At 40.6% G+C, this 24034-nt stretch overlaps 1 protein-coding gene across 1 annotated transcript; it reads right to left on the bottom strand.

Annotated features, from left to right (window-relative positions):
- Nucleotides 1-320: 320 nt before the first annotated feature.
- Nucleotides 321-23343, bottom strand: LOC119735081 (synaptotagmin-17-like). The gene is made up of 5 exons (XM_038208774.1): nt 23122-23343; nt 8796-9674; nt 7390-7510; nt 4809-5033; nt 321-3142 (listed from the first exon to the last, which is right to left on the bottom strand). The coding sequence occupies exons 1-5, from the start codon at nt 23341-23343 to the stop codon at nt 3009-3011; spliced, it is 1581 nt and encodes a 526-aa protein (XP_038064702.1). The 3' UTR covers nt 321-3008.
- Nucleotides 23344-24034: the final 691 nt, after the last annotated feature.

Consider the following 24034-nt stretch of genomic DNA (forward strand, 5'->3'; position numbering starts at 1 on the left):
TCGAATGACATATTCTATCCATAACATTCTATCCATAACAGATCACATTTCGTTTCTCATTGGAACATCTTTTATTCATAAGATTCACGCTTGTCTGCCTGCATTGTTTTCGCAGGAACGGACATGTAAACCCATTCAGATCATTTTCAAAATCCAGGATAATAAAGGGCGAAAATAATGTCAATGCGAGTTCTATATTTTATTGGTCAGCTTTTTTCCGCAGTTTGACGAGGAGGATCCGCCCCTCCTAGAATGGAGGTGCCGTCACCGCGTTTATGGGGAAGTTTTTTATTGTAAGGCAAGTTAGGACTGAGTTATGGGGACTTTCTGCTGTCCCCACAGCGTCTTCGATAGGTCCCCATAGTACCATGGGCAACTCGTGTGTAGTCCCCACAGTTACGGAACAAGTATGGTTGTTCAAGTCACGCCTCTTCTCTTATACCGCAAAACGAGGGGCTAACTTCACCAAGCCTGGGGAAGTTTGTTATTGTTAGGCAAATTAGGACCAAGTTATGGGGACTTTCTGCTGTCCCCACAGCGTCTTCGGTCTCCATAGTACCATGGGACAACTCGTATGTAGTCCCCACAGTTACGGAACAAGTATGGTTGTTCAAGTCATGCCTCTTCTCTTATGCCGCAAAACGAGAGGCTAACCTCACCAAGCCTGGGGAAGTTTGTTATAGGCAAATAAGTACCAAGTTATGGGGACTTTCTGCTGTCTCCACAGCGTCTTCGGTCTCCATAGTACAATGGGACAACTCGTATGTAGTCCCCACAGTTACGGAACAAGTATGGTTGTTCAGGTCACGCCTCTTCTCTTATACCGCAAAACGAGAGGCTAACTTCACCAAGCCTGGGGAAGTTTTTATTGTTAGGCGAATTAGGACCAAGTTATGGGGACTTTCTTCTGTTTTCTCAGCGTCTTTGGTCCCCATAGTACAACTCGTATGTATAGTCCCCACAGTTACGGAACAAGTATGGTTGTTCAGGTCACGCCTCTTCTCTTATTCCGCAAAATGAGAGGCCGACTTTACCAAGCCTAGGAACCTATTAAAAAAAGCATAACTAAATCTTCATTCCAAATAAAACGTCAGTCTGTGGCGTAACTTTGGTTCCAATTATATTCTCACTTTATAGAATATCAAAGATACACTGCAAAAACTGCCGCGTTAAATTTAACATTGATGGTTTCTACATAGGACCACGGTTCTAACAACATTTTGCATCACCAATCTTCCGATCTTATACAGATACCACCGGGATTAAGGCATGTAGGATCATTTGCTGTTCATGCATTTTGTTCGTTCCCAATTTATTATAACACCACAGAAAATCAAAAGAAGAATGTTCAAAACCTAACCTGTTGAACAGACAATATATTCTAGGTGGTGATGCCTAAAGCCGGAGCTGAAAAACGCCTGAAAAAGTGCCAAAGTTTTTAATAAAGCAAAAGCAAATTGAATAGGGGTAAAAGTTGTTCAACAGAACCCCCAGTGTGGAGGGTGATTCATTTGCATCGTGTGCATCCTCATCGCTTCAGCTCAGTGGATAAATGACACTGTTCGAGAAAACAGTGAAAACCATGCACAACCTTTCGATCACGAAACAGAATTTCGTATTTAATTCTTTATTTCCAAAATCGGTCAATTGACTCATCGTTGGAAATCACCTCCATTCCTTGATTTCTTCGAAATGACAGCAAAGCCAGACGGAATAATTTCATGGGGTGTTTAGTATACCAGTACGATCATTAATCCAAGTAAGATTTTTTTAATAATAATTCGGTAAGTTACGTTTGGGATAAAGGCAAATGATCCTATATGCCTTGAGTCTATACCACAGTATTTGCAATTCGCAGTTTTCGGTCACGTCACAAAATTCAGAACTAGCCTAACGTCAAAGGTGAGTGACTCTGAAATTTTAGGTAACGTCGAACAAAATGAACCAAGTGAATGAATTATATGGACGAGGGTTAAAATGGACGGAGATAACATTTATTTCAGTCGGATGTAGTTGCTGTTGTTCTTATAAATTCGATCAATAATCCTACGGTACTGAGTCCTGAATAAGCCTTGGTTTTAAACTGATGCCCGTCATTAATTTGCCCCCCAAAAAAGGTTAGCTGTATAAATTCGTGATAATTATGTGCAAACAAGTAAAAGTTCGAAGCGTATATGACATTAGCTGTAGGCCCTAAACATTCTCATTCACAAAATAAATGGTAATCTTTTGCGGCCATCATTTTATAATTTTTATAGTCTTAGCAGAGAAAATATTGACTCTTCGGGTCCATGTTTCTAATTCACTGTAATTATGCTCCTTGTTCATGCAAGTGGATGGGTTCTTCATATCTTTGCATCTCGCCTTTCGTTGGACAACACGTCATTATTATTTAGTCACTGGACAACACCTCTACACGTAATTTAAACAAATTCTAGCTTTGGTGAGCTGACATCAATTATTGAACGTTCTACATCATCCACGAGTCACATACTGCGTGTGCATGGTATCACATTTTTTTTTTTTTTTAAATTCCCTTACATGAATAAGTACTTCATTGAAGAATTCACATCCTAGTTCCGAGCATCACACATAGCAGGCCTCAGCTACTTTTCCCCAAGAGACAGTCCGAATGTGCCATTTAAAGGAATAAGCAGGGAAATTGTTTTGATCGGATGGCCAAATATCTTAGGTACATGACTTAAGGGCTGTAGCTCCATCACAGGCAAAGAGTTTAACATTTTGTTTAAATAAAGAAACACATTGAGTAAGCTTGCATTAATTAAGCCATAATTGTATAAATCTATTTGCATTGGCACAGTGTTAACCTCCCTTAGCCTTTTCTCGAGGCATTGTTTAACCTCTGCACCTGCTGACTGCACTGACGACCACGGAGATGTTTTGACGGCTGGTATACACGTCCCGTTATCGCTCCAATGCCTCCGTTAATATCACGGTCCAAACGTAACGTCGAAGGGTGGCGCTGTTTGCCTGCCGATGTCTCTGCATCAAGACACGCCCACGGTCGACGACGACGGAAACACTGCGTCACATTCCTCGCGTGTGCGCAGTGTGTGCCACTGAGCCACGGGGGAGCGGTGGGCGTGGACCATACGTTGCCAGTGTGTAATTTCACTGGGTCCTAAGACGGAAGAAAATCAGTTAGAATCCCTTCATTTACGGTCTTACTTTAACTACATTATTTTCTTAATCAACAAAATTAAAGGACAAAATGTTTCTTGGTTCATGGACATGAACAGTTATGTCTTTATAGGAGTATTTCGTGAGACTTACGTTATTATTCGTCTATAGTCCGATCGGAACTTTCCAACAGTGTCTTTTGACCGCGAGAACTATACAGGAGCGTATTTAGAACAGCTAAAAATGTAAAACTAGCACCATTTGTCAAAAATGGTCACAAAATGGACCAATGGTCAAAAGCACAATTTTTACAGTTCTTATAGTCGAATGGGAACTTTCCAGCTTTGTCTTTTGGCCGCGAGAACTATACAGGACCACAATTACAACAGCTTATTAATGTAGAACTGCAGGCAGGCTACTCCTACGTAATTTATCGCCGTCCGGTCTGCCAAAAAAGGGAATACGAAGCAACAATCACTAGTGCTGGGCAGTAATTAGCGGTGGTGGCACACTAGTCAAAAGAAAGATCTCGCGTTGCAATTTCCCCGCGCGTTGCAACCCAATCCGGAGGCGAGCTGATTACGAATTGGCCGAGCATATACGTCACTGCAGTAGCGCACTGGGAACGTCGTCTTACGATTCACTGATCAGCATCCACCGCTGCATAATAAATCAATAGTTTGGTTTCTCTGCCCGACTCCGACTTGGGTGCTAAGTTAGGGTTGTATGAATTTAAAGCCAGCAGTTCAGTGCTCTTTATTTCATCCCCTAAATTTGTGTTTCATCCCCTAAATTTGCGTTTCATTCCCTAAATTTGCGTTTCATCCTCTAAATTTGCGTTTCATCCTCTAAATTTGCGTTTCATCCCCTTAATTTGCGTTTCGTTCCCTAAATTTGCGTTTCATCCTCTAATTTGCGTTTCACCCCTAAATTTGCGTTTCATCCCCTAAATTTGCGTTTCATCCCCTAAATTTGCGTTTCATCCCCTAAATTTGCGTTTCATCCTCTAATTTGCATTTCATCCCCTAAATTTGCGTTTCATCCTCTAAATTTGCGTTTCATCCCCTAAATTTGCGTTTCATCCCCTAAATTTGCGTTTCATCCCCTAAATTTGCGTTTCATTCCCTAAATTTGCGTTTCATCCCCTAAATTTGCGTTTCATCCCCTAAATTTGCGTTTCATCCTCTAATTAATAATTAATTGTCTAATTAATCCTCTGTTTAATTGTTGAATTCACAGAGAAAATAATGACAGGGGTATGAAGCCTAATCAAGTTAAAAAGAGTACTAGTTTAAAAAAAAAAACGCAGAATGTGTCATAATGCCTATTACCATTTTTCCATTTGTTGTTTGTCCTTGCTCTTCATGTTGTTTTGCTCTGGTTTTATTCTTTTTGTTGATGTTCTTGTTGCTCTCCTTCGTCATGTTGTGTGGTTATTGTTTAATTCTAGGTCCTTCTTGCTGTTATCCTCGTTCTTTGTGTTCTTGTGTAAGTTGTGTTCTACATGCTGTAAATATGTTTGTCTTCTTGTTTATGTTTTTGTCTTGTTCTTGTTGGCCTTTCTTCTAGTTTTTATTGTTGCTTTTCATCTTGTTGCTCTCAGTTCTAAGGGTTCTTCTTGTTGTTCTGACTTCTTGTTGATGTCTCTGCCAATGTTTGCCTCTTACCTGATGGGTACTTGCCCAGTATCATCTGCCCGATGAAGTTGTCTCTGCTCTTGGAGTTATAATCCCAGACCGAGACCAACAAGCAGACCTCATCCAGCGCACTGGGCGTGACGTGCAGGCTGAAGGTTTCATTAAAGACGGGATCGATCGTGTTCTTCTTGGTCGAAGTCTTCTTCGTCTTGACTACCTTCTGATCCATGATCAGTTGGAGCTTCACAAAGGGATCTGTTGAAGAAGGGGGGAACGTGGAGTAAATTTAAGCCAGGACTGCGTTCCACTCACACGAACGCCAGCGTTAATGTAGCTATAAAGCCACTGCGAACGTGCCAACCCTAGGTAGAACGAGAATGCAATCGACAAAGCGTTGTCAAAATGGTGGCTCTCTACATAAAGTGCCTCTGCGTGGATACAAGCTTTTCAAATCTTTTATAATATATCGGGACTTGAAGTGAAATTTCACCAGTTATATGTGAAATTATCAGGGATCTCGATATGAAAACAGGCAAATTTCAACTCTAACAGCTCAGCGAATGTGAGTCGGCCATCTTGAAAAACATAGCGAACGCCCCATGAAGAATGTTCGCCTTTGTAAAGCTAATAACGTTCGCCGATTGTTGATGGCACACGGTTGGTCACACTTGCGCGAACGTTTCCAATGTTGGCAAACGTTAACATTCTTCGCGCAGTAAAAATCAGTCAGTTGACTGATCGTTGGAAATCACCTACGTTTCTTGATTTCTTCTTTGCCTAAATGACAGCAAGCCAGACGGAATATTTCACGGGGTGTTTAGTACCAGTACGATCTTTAATCCAAGTAAGCTTCTGGATAATAATTCGATAGCTTACTTTTGGGATAAATGTCGTACATGCCTCTCAATGTTGTCATTAAAATCTCAGGTCAGCTTCGTTTTTCGTAACATACCAAACTCAACTTGTAATTCAGCTCACTTGTTAATACCCTTGTAAAATAACCCCAAAAGGAAATTGCACACAATGAGAGGCAGATAATATAACAAGGAGTCCGACTCAAGCTGAACAAGACACAGCTAGATCCACAGAGTCTCTAATCAGTAGCGGTCCTTGCCTGTGTGTACAAAAGGACATGTAACCGGATCAGAGACAGGAGCGAAAAAGAAAAGGAGGAAGAGAGTTAAGGAAACTATTGGGGTATAGGATAACATCCCGGGCTTCGCATTGACGTATGCACATCATCTACAAGATCTCTGTCTGTCTGTGTCCTCCGAAGTCGGATAGGGTATCTCTCCTCTCATCACTACTCGGCCGAAACTCCCGATAAAAGATGTGGTGATTTGGCTGGTAAATATTTGATGACGGCTGTAATCGTCAACACGGGTCGGCTAGAGCCGGGATGAGGATCGGTTATATAAAAGATCGAAACCCCGCGTTAGAATTACGATCGTATAGTAGAGTGCAGAGAGTGTCAACCTGAACTATTTTCAGTCGTATATTTTCCCGCGCTTATTTATCAAATATACACAGATTTTTTTTTACGGCGCGCCGTTTTTTTCCCCGCTGGTTTATGAACTAACTTTGTGGTTGATTGATTAATGTCGGCAAAGATGCAGCGTGTACGACTGACTAATCAAAACAAATGTTTCCGAGGTTGTGTAGTTTGCTTTTAATGTCAGTGATTATGGTCGCACTGGGATTCGCACGAATTTGGTGTAATAAGATGCTCCAAATGCATGTCGCTATAGGCTGGGGAAAAAAAATGTAGTTACACTCTGGGTCAGATTTTAACCCGGAATCTGGGTCACATATTTGACCTGATACTTTTACGGGTTAAAATGACACTTTTTTCAAGTCAAAATGACCCGGAAAATGTTAAAGGGAAGTGTCACTTTGACCCAGAAAATGTTCCTGAGAAGTGACATTTTGATCCGGAAAATGATCCAGAGAGGTGTAATTATGATCCGGAAAATGATCAAAGGAGGTGTAATTTTGACCCGGAAAATGATCAAGAGAGTGTCATTTTGACACGGAAATTATCCATTGAGGTGTCATTTTGACCCGGAAAATGATCAAGAGAAGGGTCATTTTGACCTGGAAAATGATCAAGACAAGTGTCATTTTGATCTGGAGAATGATCAAGAGAAGTGTCACTTTGGCACGGAAATTATCCAGAGAAGTGTCATGTTGACCCGGAAAACGAACAAGAGAAGTGTCATTTTATACCTGAAAATGATCCAGAGAGGCGTCATTTTGATCAGGAAAATGATCAAGAGAAGTGTCATTTTGACCCGGAAATTATCCAGAGAAGTGTCAGTTGGACCAGGAAAATATCAAAAGTAGTGTCATTTTGACCCAGAAAATAATCACGAGAAGGGTCATTTTGAACCGGAATTATCAAAAGAAGTGTCACTTTGACCCGGAAAACAAACAAGAGAAGTGTCATTTTGACTCGGAAGATTTTAGATCTGCCCTCAGTTGTGACGTCAGATGTAAGGGGTCTATCTACACGGGAAAAAAAAACAAGACATGTACATGTATGTTATTGCCAAACTTGAGTTTTCCCTGTTGCTACTGTGAATACAAAATTTCCCCTGCATAATGCACCTACCTGATCCACCGTGAATATCCGTCTGTAGTAACTGTTTCGCCTTGATGACGTCAACATTCAGCCGGCCGGCACTCGGCAAGTAGTTCAGAGAAAGCAGCAGCTCGCCACGGCCGGGGTTGTTCTGAAACATCAATAAAGTAGCACCGCGATCGTTATAGGATGTACAAGAAGATGGAAACATTAAATCATATTAAAGCGACACTATGAAGGGAGACACTGAGTCTCTGAGTGGTTTCCAACTGCAGACACGACATTGCTCCTTAAATACATCGTTTGAATTTATCCCCAAAGTAATGTACGAATTATTATCAACAAGCTTATCTGGATTAAAGATCGTACTGGTACTCTATGACATTAGAGCGTCTGGCTTGCTTTCACTTACAAGAAATCAAGAAATGCCGGTGATTTCCAACGATCAGGCAATTGGCTGATTTTTGGAAATAAAGAGTGCTATAGACAAAATTGCGCTTCGTGAAAAACTTGTGAATGATTTTTCATTGTTTTCTCGAAAAGTGTAATATCCACTGAGTTAGGCTTTGAACATTCCTCATTGGATTTTATACTTTTTGCTTAAAGCTACATCATGTGATTTCACTGTCATGTCTCAGTGTGGAGTTACTCCAAACGACCTTTCTGAGGCGGCATGCATGGGCTGCTGAAAACGGAATAACAATTCATCAACACTGACCTTTAGGCCTACCGTAAAACTGTGGTGTCAAATTTAGCACCGATAGCTTCTGTATACCACTTGTGTCAAATTTAACACTTCGTTGCAGCTTTAGCAGTGTACACTCACTTGTACGCTCTTACCTGTTTCCAAGCATGAAGAAGGCTTTTATCAAGATTTTCTAGCTCTTGGAGTTTCTAGAGAACGATGACCAAGACTTTTCGTGTCAATTTGGGAATTACCTAGACTTTTCGAGATTTCTCTACGTCAAGGTGTTTGTGTTTTATATTTTAGGTTGGCTTAATGCCTTTCCTCGCCTTTCACCTCTATGACCCAGGTTCGATTCTTGCCCAGGTCCGATTCCAGCTCAGGTCCACATGCGGATTGGGTATTCCCCAGAGTATTCCTCTGGGGTTTTCCCCCCACCTTTAAAAGTTTTTTTTTTCCACTGTTTTCTCTCTACATATTTCTTCTGGATTGCGAAGTACAGTGCCAAGGGCGCTTTTGAGAAATCCATGGTTGCATTAGACCAGAAATAAATATATATCACATTTTGTAAGCGTGATAAACTTGCAAAATGAGTTCTGACGTTGGGAGTGATATTGGGATTTGTCTTATGAGCTACTGGTTATCTACTGCTTTGATATCTCTGTATACCATTGAACCTTCACGAGCTTCACCGAACCTTCACGAACTTCACCGAACCTTCATGAACTTCACCGAACCTTTATGAACTTACTTGATTTGGAGGTTGGAGTGGTTTCCAGTAATGACCACCCTTGATGAGATGAAGACCAGCCAGTGAAGTGATGTGCTGTCCAATGACACAATGCCGCGAAAACTTATCAAAATCTTGAATAGACAGGAGTAGAAGCCTCCTCTGCGCCTCTTGGTAGGAGATGTTGAACCGAAAATGCTCCTCAAAGTCCGGGTTCTGCGTCTTGCGTTTGACCGTGGTCTGTTTGGAATCTTTTTGGTCTGGTAGGAGACAGATCTTGACGTATGGGTTGGAATGCGCCAAGTCTTGTCTCGTCTCGTCGTATAGAACAGGGGGAGGTAAGTCTCTAGCTTTGATGATTCTGACGACAAGCTGCTCGTCCGCTACGTCGTACCGCAACCCGAAGTGGATCTTGCCCAGTTTGTACCGCGCCACTTTCTCTTCGTCCGTTAGGTCCTCCTCCTGTTCGGACACCTCGTAGAGTTTGGGCTCGATCTTGAGGTCCGTGTCACTGAACGAGCCAAAGTCGTTGGTGTAGCGGCGCGTCAGCGGCTTCGGCTGCACCGTCTCCTGGTTGGTGCTCGGCGGCCAGAACTCGATAGGTTTCATGTCGATGACGGGCACCGGCGTGCTGCCCCGCCGATACTCGGAGACTGGCGTGGAGCTGCGGCGGGAATCGCGCGATTCGTTGCAGGAGGACCGGCGGGAACTGGTGGACGGATGGCGGGAGTGGTGGGAGCCAGCGGAGCTGTGGTCGCTGCATATCGGTAGGTTGTCGTCAAATGTATCGTCCAGGTCTTCCACGGACGAGGAGCGACGCTGACAGACGTCACAGCACGGACAACAACGACAATGACAGCAAACTGAAGACAGCTTCCACCAAAAGCCTCCACTTCGAATCTAAGAGAGTAAAAAAACCGATAATACCCTTTGAGTTGTATCTATGAGTTTAAATGGTCGGAATCAAGTGTTGATGAAACATCATGTGACCCAGGTTCGAATCCAACTTGGGTCAAAATATAGATCAGGTAAAAAAAACTCTTTATCAGCTACTATTCACGCGGGTTCATAAGGCCTGCAAGCTCTGCGATTTTGTGCTATGAGTGATCGGTTTTACTAGCAAAATACATGGATTCCTTTTATAATATTTTTTGGCTGGAAGATTAAAACTTGGTAAAAACGTACTGCGATGGACGTTCAGTTGTAGAAGAAAGTACTTGGCAAACGTTTGGTAAGCTACGAAAAATTGAGATTTTGTGACGGTACAAACTGTCATATAAATATTTATGTTGAACAAAGAAATTGACTTCAGCGGGGTTTGAACCTGCGACCTCCGGATGCGCCGTGATCCGGTGCTATACCAAGGCTAACCTAGCTTTTTAGCCCTGTTATGTTGGCGGTTCCCCATTTTGTAATTATGGCTTTGTTCCAGAGAAGCCATAAAACCGTAAATGCCATGTACAGCATTGAAAGTCACAATGTCAGCAACATCAGCAATGCTGCAAACCTGGGAAATAGCAAAACGGGACTACTCAAAAATACGGTTCTCCCTTTTACAAAATAATTTTCAAATAAACCACAAATAAACCATGATATGCAATATTTCAGAGACTGCCTTTGCACTGGTCGCCGACACGAATGCCTTCAACAACAAAAAGATGCAACCTGTCAGATGCAGACGCTTTCTGAATGACAACAAGGGAGGCAGATTGGATGCGGGCGACGGAGCGACTTCTATTAGATTTGATCTGGTTGGCTGGTTTCCTCAATCAGTGGTTGACTACTGACGACCAGATGAAAAAAAATGATGATCCATAGTTTCCTATAGACTTTTTTTTAATATTAGAAGCAATCTTTGAAGTGTTTTATGTCAAATTCAGCAACAATGAAGGCACAACAGGTGTACTCATGCTTATAATATCTGCTGAACAAAGCATCCATTGTAACTGGAACGCGAATGATTTATTGGCTGCCATTACCTGCTTTTAATTAGGCTATGGAATAGCCGCTTGCCCAACAAGCGTCTATGATATGCGCGCAGATTCGGCAATTAATTATGCAAAACAAGACTGCGTCTTGACCTCCAGATTTTGACCATTCAGTGGGCGCCTTCTATCGGGTCTTCGGTAAGCTATAGTTGTATTACAAAACATGACAGCCAACCGACCAATCAACAGCTTAGGCCGACTTTCCACTGGAAATGACATCACAATAAATTTCTAAAGTTGACTCCCATTGGCTGGCGTGCAAGGTCGCATAAAATTTGCATGCACAAACGTTGTGGCGGAGCTTGCGCCGTTGAACAACGGATGATACTCGGACTAGCTTTTAATGCGAATTAAAAAAAAACTTTAACAGTTTCTTTTTTAAACGCCCCGTACATAATAAACCCGTTGTTTTGATTAGAAAACAACACGTACATTTATAATTACTGATATCCACAATTTATTTAAAAGCTCATAGGCCTAATTATAGCAGCATTATATTTATACCCAAGAATAATCTTCAATTCATATGATTATCCCTATTCTCGTGAAGAAGTAAATTACTGTCGTAAAGGATGCTTTCCATCAAATACCGGCATTAAATATTTAAACTCGACTACACTCGTATACAGAAAACAAACGCGGCGCACTTTCGTATCACGAGGATATTTTTAGCCACCTCTCTGCCGCGCGCTGAAGACTATATGACTATATACTCCCTGATATATAAGACTTTCGCTCCATTATGTGGCCCTTTGTCGCCAAGGCAAAACTACGTCACAGTGACGTATTCAGGGACGTATCTAGGTTGAGTGAGGTGGAGTCATGATTAATGATTCAATGCTTCAGGACGAAATGGTACCATTAAGGTTCGGCCGTGTTGGCAATTGGATGAATCAGAAGAATGCGATGCCGAAGCATTAAATTGCTCTCTCTATCTACGCATACACTTTTTCCCCAATCATTTTAATGACAGGTAAAATTAATAATAGCGAGAATTCCGGAAAAGAATTGTAAAGGCTGTTCTGGTTTGGAATATGTAATTGCAGAAGAAGCATATCTGTAGTCGGGTGATCGGAATTTAATTTTTTTAAAGATATGGTTCTATTTGAATAGGGACAGAATAAGAACAGAACGGAGAAAGTTAAATGACCTTTCAGTTAATAAAAAAAAAATGCTTAAGCAAATGCTATTTTTGACTTTCTGTTTATCTTCTTCACTGGAAATTTATTGAGGAGCAGCTTCTGATGCGAAACGACAATAGGCAGAGAATCCTGTGGTGAAATGCCTCATCTCCTGCCTAATGTACCGCAGAAGAACGAAAATCCCTCTTCCTCGAGATTGCCTCCAATGACGTCACCAGACCTTCAAAAATGACCGTGCTAAAAAGCGGAAAACCCTTCCCGATGGGGCGCTCCAATGTGAGGGATCACCGAATGTGTGTCTGTTTTTACGACTGCAGAAATCGCTCCCACATTTGTAAGTGACTGCACATTGCAGTAGAATCGTGCAGTAAAAAATATAGCTGAAATTACTGAAATTATGGGCCCATTGTAAGTTTCATAAAGACACCCGGTAATATTCAACGTGTGTAGGGCTGAGACTTTAGCCCTGTCAGCCTATTTATAACCGCTGATCAATTCCTTGACTCAAAGACCACTGGCTCCCCCTCGCTGTGCCGACAACCTGTTACCATGGGAACGCATGACGTCAAAGATGCCTTCACAACGGCCTTGCTCTTCGTACATAATCTGGACTCACCGAAAGGCCGGCCGAAAATCTCGCCATGCAACCGTGTACCTTTAATACTTAGCACAGGACAAACCGGATGTTGGGGGAAAAAACACCACAAAGGCCCTATGGGTTATAACTCGCAGAAATTCCCGCGCTTTCTGCCCTGGATGCAAGAGGTCAAAGGGTCAGATATGCCCAAGGTGGTTGAGCCGATTGATTTGGATTTAGCAAAGCCACCTAAAAAGCGTTCAAGCAATTGAGTGACGAATTTAAAATTGAGATTTAAAGGGGCCCCGCAGTTATTTTCATTTTTTTTCTGGACTGCGCTGGATCAATACGGTTGTGATGACTAGGATAAAGAAATAACACTAGGTTTTTTAAGAGAGATTTTAATGTACAAGTCATCATCGAATGAGGTGCCCTTAATGGCATGCAGGATCATTTTGCAAATTTTAAAAACGAGACTGCCAAAATATTATGAAATGACCCACTTGATTGTGAGTAAATAATATTTGAAACATCCTGTGAAATCGTTGAGGCTGGTATGCTGTCATTCTCAAGAAAAGGTAGATTTTGTATCAGTACTAACGATGGTTAGGACCTAACCATCGCTGAGAACGAACAGTTTTCTCAAATATTATTCCGTTAAACAGTCGCGGGCCAGCTGTTGACGCTTGACATGTGTAGGCCCACGTAGTACTTTCCCTAAAAAGCATTAGTCAGAATTGACTAGAAACCAGTTAAATTTGACTAGCCATTCAGGGTCAGCTGGGTGCAACTGAAAATCAGTCAATTTGACTAGATTTTTCCAGTCAGGATTGAAAAATAGTTATGCAAATAACTAACATTGGAGTCAAATCCAACTACTTTTTCTAGTCATCTGCATGTTTAACTAAACTCCTATAGTAAATTTTCAATAACTAGAAAAACCAGTCAATATTTAGACTAAGCTGGCGGCGTTTTTCTTCAAAATGAAGCTCTTGTTGAGAAGATCTCTTAATGTTTATTTTCCCCTTAATTCTTTAGTTCCCTCGGGCGATTTAAAACGGTGCTTATTGGTGTGGTTTCCTGTATTTTGTGCTATATACGTTATTAATTGTTTTAAAGCAATACTCTTTACACGTTTGTCAAAACTGACAAGTGGTATAGGGCAGATGAGATCTGAAATCGGTAGCGCACTGTCATAAGTTTGCAGAATTGACAATGATTTTTTTTTTATAACTTAATCCTTCACGGGGGAATTATGCATTGGTTAGCGGAGATTGGCAGTGACTGGCGGCGGGGCTTTGCCTGCCGCGTGCGGCCGGGAGAAGAAGAAAAAATCTGCAACCAGCCCCTCGCGCCGTGTTAATGAAGTATAGATTTTGTCGCTCTGCCAATATTTTAGAAAAGAGATGACACTGCTCGGTGAAAAAAACCCTAGGAGCCTTGTACACGCTTGCAATAACTGAGGAGGCGGCGTTGAGCAGCTGAAGCCGGCGACATTATTAATTTTATTAAGTGAACACCGCCCTCATCGCCCCAGGATGTTTATCAGAATGCGCTGGTTTGACCGGTTATTCCATCTGGTAATTATTTATTTCTCTTCTTTTTTTTAACTAAAATAATGGCCCGAGGCGATGTCGGGAAGCCAGCATCAAGCTGAAAGTGTCATTACGGAAATTGTCTATGAGTTGTGGCTTGTTGTCACCTAATGGATTAGTGATATAATAAATTGGATGAAAAACACCAGTATATAGTGTCTTTGCAACTCATAACAAATAATATTCATTGTTGACCAGGTTAAGCCATTCCGAAGGCTATATATAGAATTAGAAGCATGTAGAAGCTTAGAATTCAAGGATAAATAAATATATTCGCAGTGAATGCTTATACTTAGGAGGAAATGTAGCATACTTATTGCCAGTTTACATACATTGTTTCAATGTTTTCTGTTAACTCTGTTTTATAGAACATGTTTTTGTTGTTGCTGTTATTGTTGTGCCAACCTTACAATGATCTTTATGTGGACCTGACAACAAAACAGGTCCACATAACGCAGGTTGTGTGAACGTTATGTAGACTATAAAGACAGGTCCACATTAGGTATCGCCCTCTCTGGAAAACAGGTTTAGAGGCATTTTTGGGTAAGAGTCATCCGTTGCAAAATGAAGAGGAACACTCAAGGAAATCAGGATAAAATCTCTGGGTTGAGAGTCTTCACAGTGTGAGTTAAATATTTTTTTCTTCCGATTTTCCTAAACTGTGCGAAAACAAAGGAATGTCCACATAGGGTATGTAAGGTAGGCCTCTGAGTTGTTTTTGTTGTTGTTGTTGTTGTGTGTGTGTCCACCCTGCATGTGTGCTTTGGTTTTCAAAATTGATGTTAAGTATTTACACATTTTCCTCACTTGAACTTTTAATTTCGGATGATACGAAGAAATTCCGCTGGTTAAACGGATTTTTTTACTGATTTAAATAAGTTTAAAAGCCTTGACCTAAATTCTAAATGCATAATGTCCCGCCATGTTCGCTGCTCTGTGGTCCCACCTCAAGATGTGTGACGATAACGAGTGAATTATTCTTAAAATTAACAATTCCATTCAACCACACACAAATTAATAAACGACTGCTCGACATACTTCTTACCGCGCCCCATTTACCCAAAATTAGAATGCATTAGTCCTCGCCATAGCGATGTAATTATCACTGCTGTGGACGCATTGTATTGGATGGCCCCTGTCATAAAAGAAATATTGATTGAGAGGCGAAGGGAGGCTGGCAAAACGGCGTTTGATCATCAGGCACTGGCCTGCCTTCAGGTTGGAGCGAAGAGAACTGGAACGCGAAGTTTATCGGCCCCTCAAAGTAAACGTAACGTCAGGTTGGAGTATTATTCCGCTGCCCGGCTTGCATGCGTTACTAGTTTTAAAGTGAACATGAAATAATTTTTTCTTAGGAACACATTTTGTGCAACTTTCTACTCCTTTTTAAATATATGAAACTATTTGACATCCCCTTTTTTGGTTAATTTTATTCAAAAGTGAACTTTTTTAAAGGGCCCTGTAGACAAATTTATGAGCAGCTTGTTTTGGCCGACTTCGTTTAAAAATCAGTTATTTACTTCTAATGTTTCAAAGATAAGTGAGCTTTCAAACGGATAGGTCACGTCAAAATCTTTGAAAACTGACTTACCCGCTAATATGCAAATCTAATTTGGATAAAAATCGACATTCTGAAATAATTATGTGTCTGCTGTGTTTAAACATGCAACAATATACTGGCTCCCACACAAATTATATGCAAAATACCAAAGATGATAGTCATACCCAAAAATATTGTGTGAACTATCGATTCTTTAAGTATACTCTTGGTTCCTGACTCAAAAACCCATTTATTGTTACAATATAACACACATCTGTTAATACATACAGTAAATATTACCTCTTTTTTTTTTACTCAGTCTCCTGTTTGGGTACAGGCCAGTCACTTTGTTCATATCCCAAATTCTGGCTTTTTAATGTTCCTTTTGCAAAAAAAGACCCGATTTTGTCAGCATCACTCGCACATTGTTTACAGCAGTTTCCATATGGGGGAAGAAAAGTTGGGGAATATTATTTTTCAGGTGGATATTTACACCTGTGTCGGAGATCGAGATGATCCCCGGGGCCTTCAGTGCCATTTCTTGATCAAAACTAATGGCTGGATTTTCCCGAGGCATCGCGCACGACAACTCTGCCCAGTTTTATTATTACATGTATTATTATTTTTATTATTATTATTATTATTTTCCACCTTTATCTCTTCGGGCCGGGAATATGATACCGTTATATTCCCTGGTGGAGTCCGAAGAGTTTCAATTTTTTGTTGGTGTGGATTGGACATGCATTAGCAAGCCCCCGACATAATGTGTTGGTGGCAGGGTTGTCGTCTTCGTCTGGCCTCGCAATGGCTGAAACAGTCACCAACAAACCATGTCCCTATAATAACTATCATGCAAATACATGTAACGCAATCTGTACAATGACCCGTTAAGCAAATTAGTGTAATTCTACCAAGCGGTTTGGTTTTCCCGCGCGCGTGCGCAGCTAACGAACGGCCTCAATCTCCGTACCCATGCACCTGAGATGTGATTACATTGAAATGATATGCCAATGCACTGGGGACGTTTCGCAGTCTAGATTAATCCATTTTGTCGCGAAACGAAACGCACCCCTAGCTCATTCCCGCCCCACCCTTTAAAAGGTTCATGGGCAATAAATAAGTAAAAAGAGAAGCCTTCACAAACATGTGATCATGCTTCCGAGACCTGTATAAAACAGTTTTGTGTGACGTCACTATGTGCAATGGTATTTTGTACTCGCGCGCATGGTGGCCGTTTGGGGCGGTAGATGTGTGCGCACTCTATGGGACCCTCAGGTAACGTACGAAGTTTAATAAAAACAAAGCGTCAAACCAGGTGGGTCCCTATGTAGAAATACACTCTCTATTTCCCTAAGATATATTAGGTTTCGTCTCCTCCATTAAAAAAATGGAGAATTTGCCACTGGGAATGATTCGTGTGTTTTAACAAAAAAATGACCAAATTGGACAATGTAGGCCTACCCTCTTGTTGCATTCATCAACACACTTCAGAACTCGGTGGTACTTAAATTAAAGGAATATAGAGTCATTTGCATTTAGCTAAAACGTAACCAACCGAATTATTATCAAAAAGCTTACTTGGATTAAAGATGGTACTGATACTAAGCACCCATGAAATTGTTCCGTCTGACTTGCTGTCATATAGAGGAAATCAAGAAATGCAGGTGGTTTTCTCAGTCAATTGGGTGATCGTTGGAGAGTTCTACTGACGAAACCGTGTTTTATGGTCAAAAGGTTGTGCATGTTTTTGGTTTTTTTCACTGTTTTTCACTCGAAATGTGTAATATCCACTGAGCGGAAAGCCTGAAACCTCAACAGGTTAGGTTTTGGACATTCTTTCTTTCGATTATGAGCGGTGTTATTATTGGGAACGAAAAAATGCATGAAAAGCAAATGATACGTCTTTACTATCGTTAATACCATATATCAAACAACATGTCCCGTTTTGGACCGCAACCGAAGTTGAAAGTAATTTTTTGCCTTCTCATTTTGAATGTCCCATTCGTGCAGGCCTAAAATGTGTTATATGGAACTCCTTCTTACCGATTGCCCAAGGCCTCAAAATAAAAGTCAATTTTCCCTAATAGATTGCCCAGTTTGATCAAAAGTGTCCCAGGTCCTAAATTTCTATCGGTGAACAATTCTGTTGAGCTAGCTCTAAATGTTCCCCATTTATGTTTTCACGCACTATCAATCACCTGAAAAAGAAAAGGTCAAAGCTGAGCGCTGGCTGAAGTTCGTATGCAATCGACTGCATAACAATACGTTTACTCTCAAGGGAAGTTTAGCGCGAGACGGCTCCACAACAACTTTGATGTCAGAGACAAATACAAAACGATATACAGTGCATACGTGGAGTTTGTCATCGCTAAAAGGTGATTCTTTGAGTACAATTATTAAAGCTTCAAAACACCTGCAAGCCGCGTTGCGTAAGTCCAAGCGGTTCACGAAATGTCAGGTGTCATGAGAATTACGACATGGGCTCAAGACTGCGCTGAAGTCCGACGCCGAGTCAATTTGCAGATTTTGCAATTTTAACCACACAATGCATGTACATATTTCCTTTTTAATAATGTTTCTATTGCATACATTAGTTTAAGAACTTTTCAATAAATAGACGGTGCGCCAAAGGCTTTTTGGCGTACAGCTCTAAAAATCACGAGAGCAGGGATTTTAGGAATCTTAGTCGACAAGATTATGAGCGCATTAAAATTCATAAAGGTGCATATTTTGGGAACCGTTTAGTTGACTTTATAACATTTACACTCATAACTTCTTTGTCTTGATGGGCCGGAAGCGTGGAAATATTGAAATATGCAATATTTATTTCTGATATTTTACTGTCTCATCCTCATCTGGTAAGCTAGAACAGCCTTCAGTTTCTATGACGTTTTGCTTCTGTCGTTATTTCGATAGCGTTATGTAATTGATATGGTAACTTTAATTATATTTTTATTTGTCTATTTTATTAACTGAAATCTATTCAATTTAATTTTTTATCAATCTATGTATTGCATATCATAAGACAAATCTCCTTTAAAAGGACCAATAAATGAAACTAAATTGAATTGAATTGAAATATAATTAAATTGCAAAAAGTGCTTCGGTGCCTACATGACGGCCCTTTTAGCAGCTCAACAAATCATAACGTCTCTCAGTAAGTTAGTTAGTTAGTTAGTTAGTTAGTAACAAACGTTGACATTGTCTATTGCTCCTACACATTTTGACCGATTTCAACCAAACTTTGTCAAAAGTATCAGTAGCCCAGCCCCAACATGTCACATGACCAAAACTGGGGTCAAATGTCATCATGGGGTCACTGGGGTCAAAAACCTATTTTTTAAAACTAAAAACACTACTCCTTCCAGAAATAACATTGCACACTCACGTGACTTGTGCGTGAACACGCATTCGTTGGCCCGCAGCTTCCGAGATTCGATCGAGCTTGTTAACTCATAGAATCTCCTAAAATCGAATGCATTTTGGTTTGACACGAAAACATTCAAATGTCATCTGTTAGACCTCGTGTCGGTAGTGCAATCTTTCCCCCTGACCTGGTTCGGATACTTGCCTCAAATGTCTGGTGGGAGACACATAAACCCTCAAGTTGACTGCAGGAAGCCATTAGTGTCAAGAAAACACAAAATGGAGTACCGCTAGTCTTTTCTTCAAAAACAACATTTTAGCCAAATTTCTCCTTCAAGAAGATCTACCCATTTCGCCGCGCGGCTTTTCGTCGGAAACTGGAGCAGCCTGGTTGTCGCTGGGATATAAATATTTACTCATCAATTGCAAAAATTGTACTCAAACGAAAGATCCATACGGCAATAATTATAATTATATCGGGAAAAAGTGGCTTTGCTTGGATGTGAACCCACGACCTTGGCCAGCCGGAGAAGCGCTCAGTACACAGCACATGCAGCACGGACTTTTTTCTGCCTGATGATACATCCGACTCTATCTACTATATTCCTTCCAGATGGCACAAGGCAGTATTAATATTAAAAGAAAATAAACAAATATCATTCCTTTTATCAATGCCGATGTTGGCTTCTGGCTTCGATCGCTTCCGCCTGTGCTCGCGATAAGCAGCAATAATTTTTTCTGCCTTTTTTTCCCTTCATAATTTGGCTTTGTTGAGACACGTGATAGCCGGATGTTTCTAAAGATCAATGCGTGCTTATGCTGCCTGAAATCCAATGATAGAACAGAATAACATAAAAGACAACGGCATCCATATGTGCTTCATTATATATTGCAAACAGATACATAATGTGTCAATACATTGGCAGCCTTTATATCTCGTTCGAATGAAACTGTATACATTTTAATTACATCGGGGTAAACACAGCTGATAAAGTTACACAAGTCTAAGGCCGGTGGTAGCCAATTGACCACCTGCTTTTATGCCTTCTGAAAGATGATGAGAAAATAGTTTTCAGTTGGGGAATTAAAAATACTGTGCAGTGCAGTCCAACTGTTTGGAATTTTGTTCTTACTCTTTGCAGATCATGAAATTTTCTTTAAGTTTGTTGGTACACTATATACAGGGCGAGTAAATAAAGCAGTACCCCAAAACAAAGAAATATACTTCATTTAAAAAGATATGTTGCACCAAAATTAATTATGAGTTGGAAGCCCATTTATTAAACTATACGTTTAAGTGAGAAAATTATTTCAATTGCTCTACACGTTAAAATTGTATCACTATTTAACCGAAGTAACTCTAAAATAAGTTTCGTCCAAAAAAGCAATTTATAGGGTATTTTTACTGTTTCGACCAATAAAGAAAATGACACATAATACTTGTTTCAACAACTGTGGTACACAATGTGTTTATTAACAACCCTGCTTTGGCTAACAATAGAATTTGTACAAATAAAATCCATTTTTTTTTTTTAAAGACGGTCCTTCAAAATGACTTTGTTGAATATTTTAAACTTTTAAACTGAGGTTTTATCGCTGGTGATGTTTGAAGACAATTGTAGCGATAATTCTTGAAATCGTATTTTAGAACGAAACAGATTTTAGGATCATTTCGTTTAAATGGTGATATATTTTGAACGGTGATATATTCTGAGTAATTGAAGTAATCTAAAAGTACTTTATTAAATTGGCTTACCAGTCATAACTATTTTTGGTGCTACATATTTGTTTTAAATACAAATGTATGAGATATATTTCTTTGGGTCTGGGTCCCCTTTTTTTGACTAGACTTGTGTATGTGTTTAGCGGATTGTTCATCCCAACGTGGAAATCCTCACATTTTGAAGTGCACACGCGCAGTTGGAATCTGCGCCCTAAATAAACAGAATGGCAAAAAAAATGAACGATTACATGGTTAACACTGTCTGAAAAAGAAAGAAATTAATCAACATTTTGTTCCATTTCTGTTTCCAAAATTCAAGTTTAATGAAGTAATGAATTTCTGTAGACCACAACAAAATCCAGTCACCTTTTCGCAGAGCACGCAAGCTCTGATTTTGCGTGGTACAATTTCGTTTTGATCGGTACATGAGCACGGAGCGCCCCTCTCATGTTGCTGAGCTACTCTCTCCACTATAGTGCACGATATTCTGGCCATATGTTCGCGAGGAATTAGTAAACATATCGCGGGGGCGACACGGCATGTTAAGGGCTTTTCTCCGCCGGTACTGACGAGACGCTTGTGTCGTAATATCAGAGGGATATCGCCAGGCCGAGACTTTTGTGGCGGGATCTGCAACCTTATCTCATGGAGGTATAGTATAAGAAAACTCAACGGAAAATCTTGCTTGGCAAAATTGTGTAAGCACATCAGACGAGAACCAGTCATCAGCGATGTACGTTCCACGACAATTTCGCTGGTAACCCAACCTTGCTGAGCACACTTGCCACCTCAACGGCTCTAACAAGTTGGCTCTCGAAAAAAATGCATTTATAACACCTGTCACGTTATTTTGTAATTGGCGTTATCAATCAAGCACTGTTGCTACAAAACGCAGTTAGTTATGTTCAGCATATGGTCAAACCTGTGGTTAATTGCGTTTGCTTAATAAAGTTCACCACAAAGTGCCCACTGCAACATGTTCATAATTGACATATGGTTAAAAAAAAAAAGCACCAAAAAAGGTAATGATCCCTTCCATTTGAAAGAAATCATAAGTAACTTGATGATGTTTATTTACAACCACAAGACGTTCACATTTCGCATTTCACAATTATTCCAACTGATCTGAGTGATAAACATCGCGTGTGCTTTTAAAGACTGGAGGTGGTTTGCCCCTTCAGACGATTCGAAATTAATTCTCCATTTTTCGCTTGTGTTGAGAGAGCAAACAGACGGTACAAATCGATCCAGCTCGGCGCATCACAGCTCCAGATTTTTTTTCTTTTTTGCGTTCAATTCACAAGACGTTCAGGTTTTTACTTTCCACGATATTCACCAAGCCACTGATATTAAAGGGAATATACAGGTTGAGTAAAAAAAGAGAAACTCAAATGTTGGGACCATTGTTTTAGTGAAGTTCAGCATGGAGCACTTTCAAAATCTATTAAAGCCCAATTCATAAGCTTTCTTTTAGTATAAGAATCATACTTATGTACTTTTTAAGTTACGGAATTTTAAATACAATAACTGCTTACAAGTTCTGTCCTCGGACCACCAAAAAAGGGTAAGTGTTCTTTCAGACGATGGTGTTTAAAATTCCGTTACTTGAAAAGTACATGGGTGATTTGAATGATTTTTCCACTAAACGAAAGCCTATGAATTAGGCTTTCATATACTAGATTTTAAAAGTGCTACATGCAGAACTTCACTAAAACAATGGTCCCGACATTTGGGTTTCTGGTTTTTTTACTCACCCTCTACAATATTTGCTCTTGCTGTAATTTTCAGAAATGGAAGGATTTGGGAGTTAGTATTTTTTAGCCAATAATTGTTACACCTGACGTGTTTGAAGTTTTGTGTTCGTATATGCTGCAAAACCAAGAAAAACAATCATATTCCTGTAGTGTGGCTCCCTGACCCAACTTAAGATGAAACGGAGCAATTCATAGACATCGTGGAATTGTAAGGTCAGGGAACCAGTCTAGCTGGCTTGTACCCGTTCGTACGCGTGTAATCGATTGGGAAAAAAATGCGGACTAATTAAATATTGTAAATTGGGGGCAGTATTTGAAAAACGCCAGTTTTTTTCCCAACGATGGTCGGCCAACCAGCGTTGGAAATCGACACAAAAATACCATTTTTCTTGAAAATGACAGCACACCAGGTGCCATGATTTTACAGGATGTTTAAGACTGCCATTCACTGACAGTCCAGTAAGGTATTTCATAATAACTTGCTAGTTCTGTTTTTTGATGTTTGCAAATGTTGTATATTCCCTTTAAGGGGGCTAATATGACAGAACAGACCCCCAAACCAAAAAAAAGTCGTCTATTATGGAATCCCTCTTTCTTTTCGTCTCATAATGATCATTATCGCATATTGCACAGGCGATCGATGTATTTTTTTCTTTCTAAACCGTCTTAAAGAAGAGAGAGGCTGCGAGAAAGGTATGGTGAAGGGACAGAGCTCCCGGCTTGCTAGCTTCTATCCCTGACGGGCACTTGGGCCGAGGCACGCGTTGGACAAACATGTAACGCGGGGGCGTTCTTGGCCCGAGGTCCGATCCGAGGCATGTGTTTTTCCTTTCCCGGCCCGGTACTCCGCGATTCTGTTGCCCGTCTTTATTCTGCGCGCTCATGCTCGCTCGCTTTGTGTGATGCGGCGGCTTGTCGCTTGCATGTATACCGATCGGTACGGGGTTTTTTTCGCGTGATGAAGAAGTTAAATATTTTCTCTCGGTGTGCTCGGCAATGGAGGCGACTTGGTTACGTTGCTCCGATTGTATTTGATCAGTACACAAGACACGGGGTTGTCTTTTTTTTGTTAAGTTGTGGGCATGACAGACTTTATATGACTTGTGAGTGTGTGATCGGGACGGGTCTGCTTGGAACACGCTCAATAACAACTTTGTGGGCGGACCAATGTAGTCTCTTCTTATACATGCATTCTGTTTACATTGATTTGTGTTAGTTCGAATTGAAAATCTGGTTTTAAAAATCGACTACATTATTGCTCACGACCTTCGGCTGTGGGAAGTGGTTTGGGTGGTTAACGGCATATACACTGTTTGGTGCTGCAACTGCTGTAGACCTTTATCATGCTGCCACCATTTCAGTCATGTTCCCTGTATCCAATAACAGTATTGAATGATAATTGTTTTTCTGCAAAAAGGAACCAGACTATCACTTCCCTTCTAGCCTCGCTTTGGTTATGTTAATTTGAATGGGAAAAAATCAAGATGGCTACAACACGATAATGGTCCACTGGGGATCGGGATCCGCGTGGCCAATCATCTTGTTATTCTGTTCTGATTCTTCGTTGTTGTGGGG

This window comes from Patiria miniata, unplaced genomic scaffold, assembly GCF_015706575.1.
Source record: "Patiria miniata isolate m_02_andy unplaced genomic scaffold, ASM1570657v1 HiC_scaffold_28, whole genome shotgun sequence".
NCBI classification, from domain to species: Eukaryota; Metazoa; Echinodermata; class Asteroidea; order Valvatida; family Asterinidae; genus Patiria; species Patiria miniata.